Source organism: Lynx rufus, unplaced genomic scaffold (genome assembly GCF_022079265.1).
Source record: "Lynx rufus isolate CCGP_SWC_20201006 ecotype Redwood Valley unplaced genomic scaffold, mLynRuf1.p SCAF_11, whole genome shotgun sequence".
In the NCBI taxonomy this organism is placed as follows: Eukaryota; Metazoa; Chordata; class Mammalia; order Carnivora; family Felidae; genus Lynx; species Lynx rufus.
This window is the reverse complement of record NW_025814825.1, coordinates 9113262-9126410: the sequence shown is the minus strand read 5'-3', so window position 1 is coordinate 9126410 and position 13149 is coordinate 9113262. Positions and strand designations below refer to the sequence as shown.

Genomic DNA, 13149 nt, shown 5'->3' with positions numbered 1-13149 from the left:
AATGTCATATAAATTCTCCTCACATACTAGCTTAGAAGTATTTGAGGTATCATATATCTAGTTATTTTAATTTTCTCTACATGCCATGACACTGAGCTAATCAGACCTATAGGTACTTACACATAACTCATCTTTTTAATCCACAAAGTGCTTTTGTTATATTAACTAAGATTTTTAAGATTATTTGTATCAATGCCAATATTGAAATATCTGAGGAAAAAATTAAATTACTTAGATTTATTTTCACTTTTTAAGTAATTGTTTCCAGAAATCTTTCAAGAGAAAAAGTATATGCATCAAATGATAGCATTAAATCTGTATGTTCAAATCTAAAGTAACCTTAGAGAAATCGGCAAACTCATACACTCTCCACCACATCTACCCCAGTGCATGCATACCTGTAACTTCTGGGAAAATGAGTCCTAGGAGACTTAATAAGATTCTTCTGTGGACAAAAAATCAGTTTGAAGCAAAGTAAAGCTAACTTAAGACCCTTGGCTTCCAACCTAGAGTTCCTTCTGTAATTTTGCATAAATCATTCTATCTCTTTGTGTCTCCATTGTCCTGAGAGTAAAAAGGGAATACTGGTAGGGGCCTTCCTCATTGGATTAAAGACATTAATATAATCAAGTACTTAGATTCCTGCCTGGAACACTGCAGGCTGTCAGTATTAAGTCCTATGGTTAGCACACTATTTTGCCACTTGCAACCAAATTTTAGAAATAAAATAGAAATTCTTTCAGAAAAAAATGCCACATGAAGAGGGAGGTGGAGGGAAAGGAATCACTTGTCTGTACAAAGGATTAGATATTGTAGAATATGTAAAAGGCTTCTTTATCTGGTACTGAAATATTCCCTAAGGAAGCAAACAAAGTCAATGGTTGTTATCAAGACGGAGTTCAGATGAAATACTGCAGTGGAATCTGTGTTAGTTTTATCATTTCAGATGACAGGTAGCTTTTTATGAAAAATGTATGGTTTAACTATGGCCGACCAGGCTGTGTGGGGCCTGAAACTCACATAATTTTGAGGGCCTTCTTTAAGGAAAACAATGAGTATTTTTTAGAATGCAAAAATAAATGACAACTAGTTATTAATTTAAAATGCTGATAAATATTAAAATATCCCCAGATCCAAAAATGTGATATAATATTTGTGTAATGATATTCAAGATACACATTTATGAAATTTTTTTCTTTCTTTTCTTCCCCTTGCTTTCCTTTGTTACCCTTTCCTTCTCTCTCCTTTGTTCCTTTCTTCTTTCTTTCTGCTACACACATTGATCACCTCTTAAATAATAGCAATTAATTTTGTAATATCACTTTCTGTACAGAAACTAGGAAGATGATTCAATCTTTGTTTTTGCAGTTTGTTTCAGAAGGTCTGAGGAAAGAAGGGCATGAGATTAGGAGAAACAAGTGTTCTGTCCCAATATGATGTCAGTAGCATAAGTATGAGGGTAATAAAGGACATATAAAGAGGTGACTTTAAACCTCTTATACTATACTACTAAATCCAAACCAAATGTATACCTTCAACTTCCCTCAACTCAACTTCCCTTAGCAAGAACTCAAAATAGTTGTGGCAAATTTTATTAGAACAAAAGACCATGTGAACACATGTCTGGGGGCTCTCCAAGTGTCTTACATGGCCTGTGCAAGTGAGATGCCCGGAAATACAAACTCCTGAAACCTAGAGGAAAACATAAAAACCTTGAGACAGTCTGAAAGTCCTAAATATTATGAACCTAGTTTAGATGTATGAGAGTTTCCTAAGGCAAATGAGAGCAGGATGTAATAAAATACCCTATATGATTTAATATTTAAAAATGGGAAGGGCTTAGGCTACAATATGCTGACACCTTGACCACACATACTCTTAGAAGGTAGGAAGAAGCCTGAAGAAGGTAGATTGGGACCTCGTGAAACTAAGTTGGCTTTTTCCAGGAGTGCCAGAGAACCCAGTATACAAAGTCTAATGGAAGCTCGTTTGAATAGGTATCTATGAGGATGGAGAAATGAAGGTCACTCAGAAAGAAAGTCAGCATCAAAAATAGCCTTTATCAGTGAGCATGGGCAGTGGATGTAGTTGGGACAGCAGACACCAGATACAGAGGAAAGGGCTGATGAGCTCTCAGCAGGTCCTGGGGGCCCATGTTCTACTCCTGTAGCTCACTCAACTCCTTTGCCTTTTTTACTTCCCTGAAAAAATCCAACTCAAAAGACATTTTTTAGGTACTCAAATTGGAAAGGAAGAAGTAAAATTATCATTGTTCATCAATGACAAGATATTATATTTAGAAAACCCTAAAGGTCATACATACACACACACACACACACACACACACACACACAGTTAAAAGCTAATAAATGAAGTTGATAACATTGCAGGGTACAAACTCAACATCCCAAAATCAGTGCTTTTCTGTATACTGACAATACACAATCTAAAAAGGAAATTAGAAGCATAGTTCAACTTACAATTAATTGCATCATGAAGAATAAAATGCTTAGGAATAATTATACCCAAGGACAGGGATGACCTATATACTGACAACTATAAAACATTGTTGGAAGAAGTTAAAGAAGACTTAAATAAATGGAAAGTAACTTTGTTTATGGATTTTAAGACTTAATAACAGTAAGATAACAGTATTACCCAAAGCAATATGCAGATTCAATGCAATCCCTATTGCAAAATCCCAACAATGATTTTGCAGATATAGGACAAACACATCTTAAATTCATATGGAATCTCGGGGCGCCTGGGTGGCGCATTCGGTTAAGCGTCCGACTTCAGCCAGGTCACGATCTCGCGGTCCGTGAGTTCGAGCCCCGCGTCGGGCTCTGGGCTGATGGCTCAGAGCCTGGAGCCTGTTTCCGATTCTGTGTCTCCCTCTCTCTCTGCCCCTCCCCCGTTCATGCTCTGTCTCTCTCTGTCCCAAAAATTAATTAAAAAAAAAAAAAGGTTGAAAAAAAAATTCATATGGAATCTCAAGATACCTCAAATAGCTGAAACCATCCTGAGGAAGAAGAACAAAGTTGGTGGACTCACATTTCCTAATTTCAAAAATTAGAAGCTACAGTGATCAAATCAGTATGGTACCGGCATAAAAGTAGACTTATAGTAGACTTATAGGTCAATGGAACAGAACAGATAGCCCAGAAATAAATCTTTGCATATACAAGCATACTTATTTTATTGTGCTTCACTTTTATGTGCTTCACAGATACTGTTTTTGTTGTTGTTGTTGTTGTTTGTTTGTTTGTTTTACATACCAAGGTTTATGGGCACCCTGTATCAAGCAAGTCTATCGACACCATTTTTCCAATAGCATTTGCTCATTTGGTGTCTCTGTGTCACATTTTGGTAACTCTTACAGTATTTCAAATTATTAATCATTATTATATTTTTTATGGTGATCTGTGATCAAGAATATTTGATGTTACTATTGTAATTGGTTTTGGGCATTACAAACCACACCCATATAAAACAACAAACTTAGTTGATAAATGTGTATGTTCTGACTGCTACACAGACTGGCCATTCCTCTTAATCCCTCCCTCTTCGCTGGGCTCCCTATTCCCTGAGGTGCAACAATATTTAAGTTAGGCCAGTTGATAACCCAATAATGGCCTCTAAGTGTTCAAGTGAAAGGAAGAGTTTCACATCTCTCACTTTCTATAAAAATGATTAAGCTTATAGGGAAAGGCATATCAAAGCCAAGATAGACCAAAAGCTAGGCCTCTTGTGCCAGACAGTTAGCCACGTTGTGAATGCAAAGGGAAAGTTCTTGAAGGAAATTAAAAGTGCTACTCCGAGGAACACATGAATGATAGAAGGTAGAATACCTTATTGCTGATAATGGAGAAAGTTTGAGTGGTCTGGCTAGATCAAACCAGTTACATTTCCTTAAGTCAAAGCCTAATCCAGAGCAAGGCCCTAACTCTCTTCAATGCATGCTGAGAGAGATGAGGAAACTGCAGAAAAAGTTTTGAAGCTAGCAGAGGTGGCTCATGAGGTTTAAGGAAAGATGTGTCTCTCACAAAAACATAAGATGAAACAGCCGGTGTTAATGTCAAGCGGCAGCAGATTATCCTGAAGACTGAGATAAGATGATTTATGAAGGTGATGACACTCAACAAAAGATTCTTGATGTGCACAAAACAAGCTTCTATTGGAAGTAGATGTCATCTATGACTTTCATAGCTACAGAGGACAAATCAGTGCCTGGCTTCAACGTTTCAAAGAACAGACTGACTCTCTTGTTAGGGGCTGAAGCAGCTGGTGACGTTAAGTTGAAGCCCATGCTCATTTACTATTCCAAAAATTCTAGGGCCCTTAAGAATTATGCCAAATCTACTCTGCTGGCATTCTATAAATGGAACGACAAAGCCTGGATACAGCATATCTGCTTACAACATGATTTACTGACTATTTTAACCCCACTGTTGAAACCTACTCCTCAGGAAAAAAAAATATGCCTTTCAAAATATTTCTGCTCATTGACAATGCACCTGGTCACCCAAGAGCTGTGATGAAGATATACAATGAGATTAATGTTTTCATTCCTGCTAACACAACCATTCTGTATCCCATGGATCAAGGAGTAATTTCTACTTTCAAGTATTAAGAATTATGTTTCATAAGATTAGAGCTGCCATAAAGAGTGCTTTCTCTGATGGATCTGGGCAAAGTAAATTGAAAACCTTCTGAAAAAGACTCACCACTTGAGATGCCATTAAGAACATTTGTGATTCATAGATAAGCGGTCAAAATATCAACATTAACAGGAGTTTGGAAGAAGTTGATTGCAGCTCTCATGATGACTTTTAGGGGCCCAAGACTTCAGTGGAGGCAGGTGTTTGACAGTAGGTGTTGGTTGCAGGTGTGATGGAAATAGCATGAGAACTAGAGTTAGAAGTGGAGCGTGAAGATGGGACTGAATTGCTGCAATCCCTTGATAAAACTTACAACAAATGAGTTGTTTATTTTTTTCTTTAGTTACTTAAAACTTTTTTTAAACTTCCAGTATAGTTAATATACACATTATGTTAGTTTCAGGTGATGATATAGCGATTCGAAAATTCCATACGTGTTCATGATAAGTGTGCTCATAATCTCCTTTTCCCATTCATCAATCCTCCCATCCACCTCCCTTCTGGTAATCATCAGTTTGTTCTCTATCGTTAAGATTCTGTTTTTGTTTTTGTTTTTTTATCTCTCTTTCTTTGTTTTGTTTCTTAAATTCTACATATGAGTGAAATCATACAGTATTTGTCTTTCTCTGACTATTTCACTTAGCATTATACACTCAACCTCTATTCGCATCATTACAAATGGCAAGATTTCATTCTTTTTCATGGCTCATTAATCTTCTATTGTATATATACACCATATCTTCTTTATCCATGTATCTATCGATGGACACTTGGATTGTTTTCATAATTTGGCTATTGTAAATAATGCTACAGTAAACATAGGGAGTCTTACATATTTTAAAATTAGTGTTTTCATATTCTTTGAGTAAATACTCAGTTGTGGAATTACTGGATCATATGATAATTCTATTTTTAATTTTTTGAGGAATCTTCATACTGTTTTCCACAGTGGCTGCACCAGTTTTCATATCCATCAACTGTGCATGAGGGTTCCTTTTTCAAATGAGTTGCTTCTTATGGATGACCAGAGAAAGTGGTTTCTTGAGACGGAATGTACACTTGGTGAAGATTCTTGAAATCTTCTTGGTGAAGATTGTTGAAATGAAAACAAAAGATTTAGAATATTACATAAACTGAGTAGATAAAGCAGCGACAGGGTTTGAGAGGATTGATTCTAATTTTGAAAAACATCCTACTGTGGGTAGGTGCTATCAACCTGTCACATTTTTCAGAGAAATTGTTCATGAAAGGAGGATTGAGGCAACAAACTTCATTTTTTAAAATTTTTTTTTAACGTTTATTTATTTTTGAGACAGAGACAGAGCATAAATGGGGGAGGATCAGAGAGAGAGGGAGACACAGAATCTGAAACAGGCTCCAGGCTCTGAGCTGTCAGCACAGAGCTGGACCTGGGGCTCGAACTCATGGACTGCAAAATCATGACCTGAGCTGAAGTCAGATGCTTAGCTGACTGAGCCACCCAGGCGCCCAACAAACTTCATTTTTATCTTATTTTAAGAAATTGCTACAGTCACCCCACCCTTCTGCCACCACCACCCTGATCTGTCATCAGCCATCAACACCAAGTAAGACCCTCCATTAGCAAAAACATTATGACTCACTGAAAGCTCAGATGATGGTTACATTTTTTAGCAATATTTATAGGTAAGGTATATACATGTTTTTTATGTTTTGTTTAGTTTTTATTTTAAATAAAGCTATTGCACACTTAGTAGACTACAGTTTGCACTGAAAAATCAAAAACAAAAAGTTCATTTGACTTGTTTTGTTGTGGGGGTCAAGAATGGAACCCGCAGTATTTGCAAGGTATACTTATATGGTTAAATGATTTTTGACATGGGTGCCAAGATCTTTCAGTGGATAAAGAGCAGTCTTTTGAACATATGGTACTGGGAAGGCTGGATATCCACATGTTAAAGAATGAAGTTGGACCCTTACCTTACACCATATACAAAAATTAATTCAAAATGGATGTAAGGCCTCAAAATAATAGCTAAAACTGCAGAATTCAAGAAAACATAGGACAACAAACTCACGATATTAAATTTGGTAATGATTACTTTCATATGACACCAAAAGCACAGGAAAGTAAAGAAAAAATAGATCAATTAGACTTTATTAAAATGAAAAACTTTTGTGCAACAGAGGACACTACCAGGGGAATGAAAAGACAACCCACAGAATGGGAGAAAACATTTGCAAATCATCTATCTGCTAAGAGATTAATATCCAAAATATATTTTAAAATCCCTAAAACTCAACAACAAAAAACCAAACAGCTTAATTTAAAAATGAGCAAAATTTTTGAATAGATATTTATGCAAATAATGTACATAAATGGCCAATAAGCCCATGAAATATGCTCAATATCACTAATGATTAGGGAAATAAAATCAGAACCACAATGAGATTCTACTTCACACACATGATGCCAGATACTATTTTTAACAAAAGCAGAACATAAGTGTTGGCAAAAATGTGGAGAAAATGGAGCTTTTGTTCATTGTGGAAATGTAGAAAGCTGAAGCCATTGCTGAAAATAGTATGATATTCCCTCAAAATAATTAAATATAAATAAAATTATCATATGATTCAGAAATTTTATTCCTGGGTGTATACCAAGACTCAACCCCATATTTGTACATCAATGTTCCTAGAAGTATTATTCATAATGACCAAAAGGTGGAAACAACCCTATTTCCATCAACAGATGAATGCAGAAGCAAAATATGGTAGGTACATATAGTGGAGTGTTGTTCAGCCTTAAAAAGTAATGAGGTTTTGACACATTCTAGCACATGGATGAACCTTGAAGATATTATTATATGTGGAAAACTCAGGCACAAAAGGCCAAATATCATGATTCCATTTCTGTGAGGTATCTAGAATAGACAGATTTGTAGAGAGAATAGAATCGTGTGTTTTAGAGGTAGTTTATAAATATAGTAATAACTCTGACTGACATGCTTAGTGTAGCAAGAAGTAAAGATGAACAGGACACAGTCCCACCTATGAAAGAGGCTCATGTGAAGCAGACATGTGTATAAACAGTTGTACAATACCACAACTATTTAGTTATATGAACAACGAGTTTGAATACAAGAATACAAGAATACAGAATACAATTCTGTTACCTGGTTATAGGGAACAGGGCAGGTTTCACAGTATATGGTGACATTTCAACAGTTTTTAGAGGTAAGAAATATTTCCTCAGATGGACCAGAGCAGGGAAAGAAATGGAGCAAGAATGTTAAGGTGTTTTCAGTTGTAAAAGGAGTCATAGAGATGTAAAGATACATGGTATCATCAGGAAATGGAGCTTAGGACAGTATGGCCAGAACATAGGCTAACATGGGGGAACAGGGGATTATCATAGCACAGAGAACTGTAGATAAGGGCCAGCTTGTGGAGGATTTTAGACTGTGAATCAGTGAAAAGGCATTTGGATTTTATTCTTAGTTAACTAGGATTCTGTCAAAGGTTATCAGCAAGGGAGGGATGTGGTCATTTCTGCATTTGAAAAAGAAATGTGGGGGCGCCTGGGTGGCTCAGTCAGTTAAGCGTCCGACTTCGGCTCAGGTCATGCTCTCACAGTTCATAAGTTCCAGCCCCGAGTCAGGCTCTGTGCTGACAGCTCGGAGCCTGGACTCTGCCTCAGACTCTGCTGTGTCTCCGTCTCTCTCTGCCACTCCCCTGCTCACGCTTTCTCTCTCTGTCTCTCAAAAATAAATAAATGTAGAAAAAAAAGAAAAAAAAAGAAAAAGAAATGTGTTTGTAGTAGGGAGAATGGCTTGGAGTAAAACTGGAATTAGGAAATATTTAGAAGGCTATTAAATTGGTCATGTTAAAATATAATAAGCTCCTGAAGTTAGAGACTCTTTCGAAGGTGAACTGACTAGGTGATTCACAGGGTTAAGGGTGAAGAGTGATTCTGACATGCACACATCTCAACTGTAATCTGAAGAAAAATGCCTCAGAAAGCAGTGTAGTGTATTTCGTACACCTTTACTTTTGGAAGAAGATGACTTCAGAATTGTCTCCCCCCCTCCCCAGATATATAGATAAAATTCTAGGAGTGTGACATTGGGATGAAGATTTTTTCTGCCTTAAAGAGGGCTAGGACATCTTCTGAATTTTGTCTGCTTTTAGATTTAAGCTACATACCAGGATAGTCAAGTAGGATAAAGTTTTCTCATAGTGTGCACTGTTGAATCAGATAAATTGGATCAGAAGCAGAACGGAAAATGTCCTTACAAAATATAGCCTGTCTTATGTTCATGACTCCATATTCCCACCGAGGGTTCTGCACCAGTTCTTTAAAAGTATGCCTTTCTGCAAAGGCATAATTTCAGCACAACCACATATGTACACAGCTGTCCAATTGCAGGGACAATGAAACACCAGAGACCAGAGGCTTTGCAATGTACACAAACGTACATTATAAGTTAATAGGTTAATAAAACTCTAAAACTGAAGTCAAAGAATACTGCACGGTAGTTATTGCTAAAAGCAGTATGTGTTTCCCTAAAATTCAATGTGATCCTCTTTCATAAACATGAAATAAAAGAATATCAACACAATATTTTCAAGCAACTAATTTCTCCCCTCCTCTACCTCCAATAATTCACTGAAAGTCATTTAAGCAAGGTGCAGCCTTTAGGTTACTGAGTAGAAAATGGTTCTTTTTTGTTCTTATTGTCATCATATTTTGGTGAAATCTGAATCCTGTGCCCAGTATTCTGCTACACTATTGACTTCTGTTTTCCACATTCAGAAGCTGATTTTAGTCCTCATTATTCTTGACAGAATTTAACCTTTTGAAAAAATTTTCTTCCTCATCTGACTCTCTAATACCTTTCTTTTCTACATCCTCCTTGATGGTTCCTTCTCTCATCTTTGTCATTTACAATTTATTTTTCCCTTCTATATGTTGGAACTTTCCAAAGGTTGTTCTATTCTTACCATTGTCTTCTTTGATTTTCTTCAAAATCTATTACTACCTCCTTTTTGCTGAATATTCCTTAGGAGGTGAGGTTTGGCTCTGCTTCTAAGCCATTGCACACGTTATTGCCCTTTCCTTAAAAAGGATATCACATTATAGTGATTTATGCTCATTTTTCAGATTTTAGTCCTTTGGGACATCTTTCCTGGAAACCTTTCCCACGTATTATAGAGCATCCTGTGCTCCCTTTACAATAGCCCCCATGTTATAGCGTTTATCTATCTTTGTATCTATCTATCTATCTATCTATCTATCTATCATCTACCTACCTACCTACCTACCTACCTACCTACCTACCTACCTACCATCTATTTATCTGTCTGTCTATCATCTATCACCTATCATCTAACTATCTATCTATATCTTGCAGTGATTCTCAGAACCGGAACCCCAAGCCAGTAGCACATCACTGTCACCAGGGAACTTGGAAAGGCAAAATCTGAGGCCCCAAAGCACATCATGTGAATCAGAAACTCTAGGGTTTGGCTCAGGAATTTGTATTTTAACAAGCTCTCCAGGTGATTCTGATACAGGCTAATGGCTGAGAATCACTGGTATGTTGCAATTGCCTGGCTTTGGGCTGATTTCCCTACTAGATTATGAACTGTTTTAGAACCTGTGGTGGAATCTTTTTGATTGTGAGTTCAGTATCCAGTGTAGAATCTGAATCATTGCTGCTATATATAAAACTACTTTGTTTCAATGCATGGACAAATAAATGAGTAAATGAATGACTACTTTTTTTATGAGCTCCAATTCCATAGCTCAGGTATGGAGATTTGTATTGGAGGGCTGGGTCACTTCAATGTCAATATCTCTAATAGGAAAGTTGACATCTAATACTCCTCATTAACACTGTCCTCCAAAACAACTGCACACATTTGCTTCTATAACCCTGACTGACTTTTTGGCTCTCTGACTTCTCCTTTTCCATCAATACTAAAATCATTTTCCACGCTACTGATAGAAAAACCTTAATTATCATCTTTCTTTGATGAATAACTTCAAAAAAATAAAAAAGAATTCCATTTATTCTGAGTATAAAACTAAAACATATTCACCATTAAAAAATCTGAAAAACTCAGTTACACACACAAATAAAATAAAAAGCACTGGAAATTCCATACCTCTGAAAGAACCATTATTAATTGATGCATGTATTCATTTAACTTTTATTTCTATCATGTTTGCATTTCAGTGTTTGCTCTGGAGCATAATATTTTGTAATCTACTGTTATTGTGCTATTTTGGATGTATTGTCCACAGATTTCTTAATGGCTGTATGATATTTTTGGCAATAATTTGATGTATCCTCATCCTTCCTTAATTAATTGGAAGTTTTGTCAAAACCTTTTCATTACCTCCACCCTTGCAGTCCAGGCTCTGTCTTGCTCCTGTAACCTATTGCAGTAGCCAACTGTGCCAGATTAATTTCTCTAAAGTTTAGTTCTGAGGCACATGAGGGGCTCAGTTGGTTAAGCTTCTGGCTCGTGGTTTTGGCTCAAGTAATGATATAATGGGTTGTGGGTTCCAGCCCCACATCCGGCTCCCTGCTGACAGTGTGGAGCCTGTTTGGGATCCTTTCTCTCTCTCTCAAAATAGATAAATAAATCTTAAAAAAGTGATGAAGTTTATTTCTGAGCAAATTGCTCAAAAGTCAAAGAGACTCTCCACTGCCTTCCAAATAAGGCCAGGTCCTGAACAGGACTATCAAAGATTCCTGTTGATTTCTTTTGCATACCCAGGCTCTCGGTGAGACTGCTCACCATTTTCACGGCATTTCCTCCATTTTTCCACCTTTTGAATTTTGATACTTCTGTGTCCTGTCCCATCATTCTTTTCCAATAGCGATTTTACTCAACTAGCCACTTCAGTGTGAGGCCTCGCTAAAATCATAAACTTCCTGCCCTCACGACCAGTCCACTCCTTTTCTCCTTTCTTTGGTCTATTTTTTTTTTCCTCCTTGGTTCTTATAACCATGTAACAGACCATATATTTCACTTACTTAACTTGCTAATTGCCTCTGTGCTTACCTGTAATAAAAGCTCCATGAAGGCAATGATTTTGCTTCTGTCTTATTTATTGCCATATCCCTAAAATCTAGAACAATGCTTAATACATAAAAGACACTCAAAATATATTTGAAATAATGAATGAATGAATGAATGAATGAACTAATGAATTAGTTAATAATGAATATTTACTGGCAAAATTCTGCAAGACCTCAAGGAAGTCAAAGATCTTATTCCAGTGCTTTGCAAATAGTTGCAAACATTCCCTACTGAGTTGTGCAGTGTGAATCCAAATGACCAGTTAACATGTCTCTCTTCCCTGAAGACTTTCTTTAGGACTTCTGCTGAAGGTGATCTCTCAGCTTTCTAAAGACTATTGACCATTAGTTGTGGTTATGATATGTATTGCATACTGAATTGAGTTATGCTTATATGTTGCCCTTCCCACTGAGTAATAGAGAAGCTCCTTTAAGGCAGATACCAATTATCTTCGTATCTCTTGCAATTCTTAGTGCATTGACAATAAGTAGTTCTAAAATTAATTAAACTATTGCCGCAAATAAAATTAAAGTATTACCAAAAGCAAGGAGGGAGTTATACACGAGGGCATTTTACCATTGTCCTTGTTAAAGATGTATTTGTCTATTTTTCTTTTTTTAAAGAATACCCATTATCTGCACACTGGTTACTATCTCCAAAGAAATTACCATGTGAACATTCTCCATCTTTGCAGATCATTAATGCTGCACTTGCTTTGGCTGCAAGACCCAAAAGTCAAGTGGTCAAAAAAAACATGGAAATGTACAAGCACACATGGGAGAATCATATCCACGTCCTCACCGAAGCTGTAGATGACATCACAAGCATTGATGACTTCCTCGCTGTATCTGGTATGTTTTAAATCTTTTAATTTATACGTTTGCTCTTGTCAGTTTTCTGAAGCAGGGTAATTCTGAATATAATTAATTTTATGCAATATAATGAGACTCTTTTTAATGATCATCTTTCTCGAAGCAAAGTGCTGCTATGTGTGGTCTACTCTAAGATAATGAGCCTCATGCCTGGTAATCCTTACAATTCAACAATTTACACTGTGTCTCTAAAACAAACTCTTATTCATGGACAAAGCATAATTGAAAATTGGAGCTGCAATTCTTAGGCATTTTCTGGCTTTTCAAATAAAAAATCATCTCCCCCCTGTAGTATATTTACATTTTTTCTCTCTCTTTTATTATATGAAATTTATTGTCAAATTAGTTTCCATACAACACCCAGTGCTCATCCCAAAAGATGCCCTCTTCAATGCCCATCACCCAACCCCCCCCCAACCCTCAGTTTGTTCTCAGTTTTTAGGAGTCTCTTATGCTTTGGCTCTCTCTCCTACTCTAACCTCTATGGGGGAGGGGAAGGGAAAAAAAGAAAAAAAAGAGGGATTTACATCTTTTGATTTCCC

At 36.6% G+C, this 13149-nt stretch overlaps 1 protein-coding gene across 1 annotated transcript in view; it reads left to right on the top strand.

The window, feature by feature from the left end:
• The window catches only part of CTNNA3 (catenin alpha 3), a 1681070-nt gene that overhangs the window by 1099474 nt on the left and 568447 nt on the right, over nt 1-13149 (top strand). The window contains exon 10 of the mRNA XM_047071866.1: nt 12430-12586. Within this exon, the coding sequence (XP_046927822.1) occupies nt 12430-12586 (157 nt within the window). The remainder of the gene's footprint in view (nt 1-12429; nt 12587-13149) is intronic.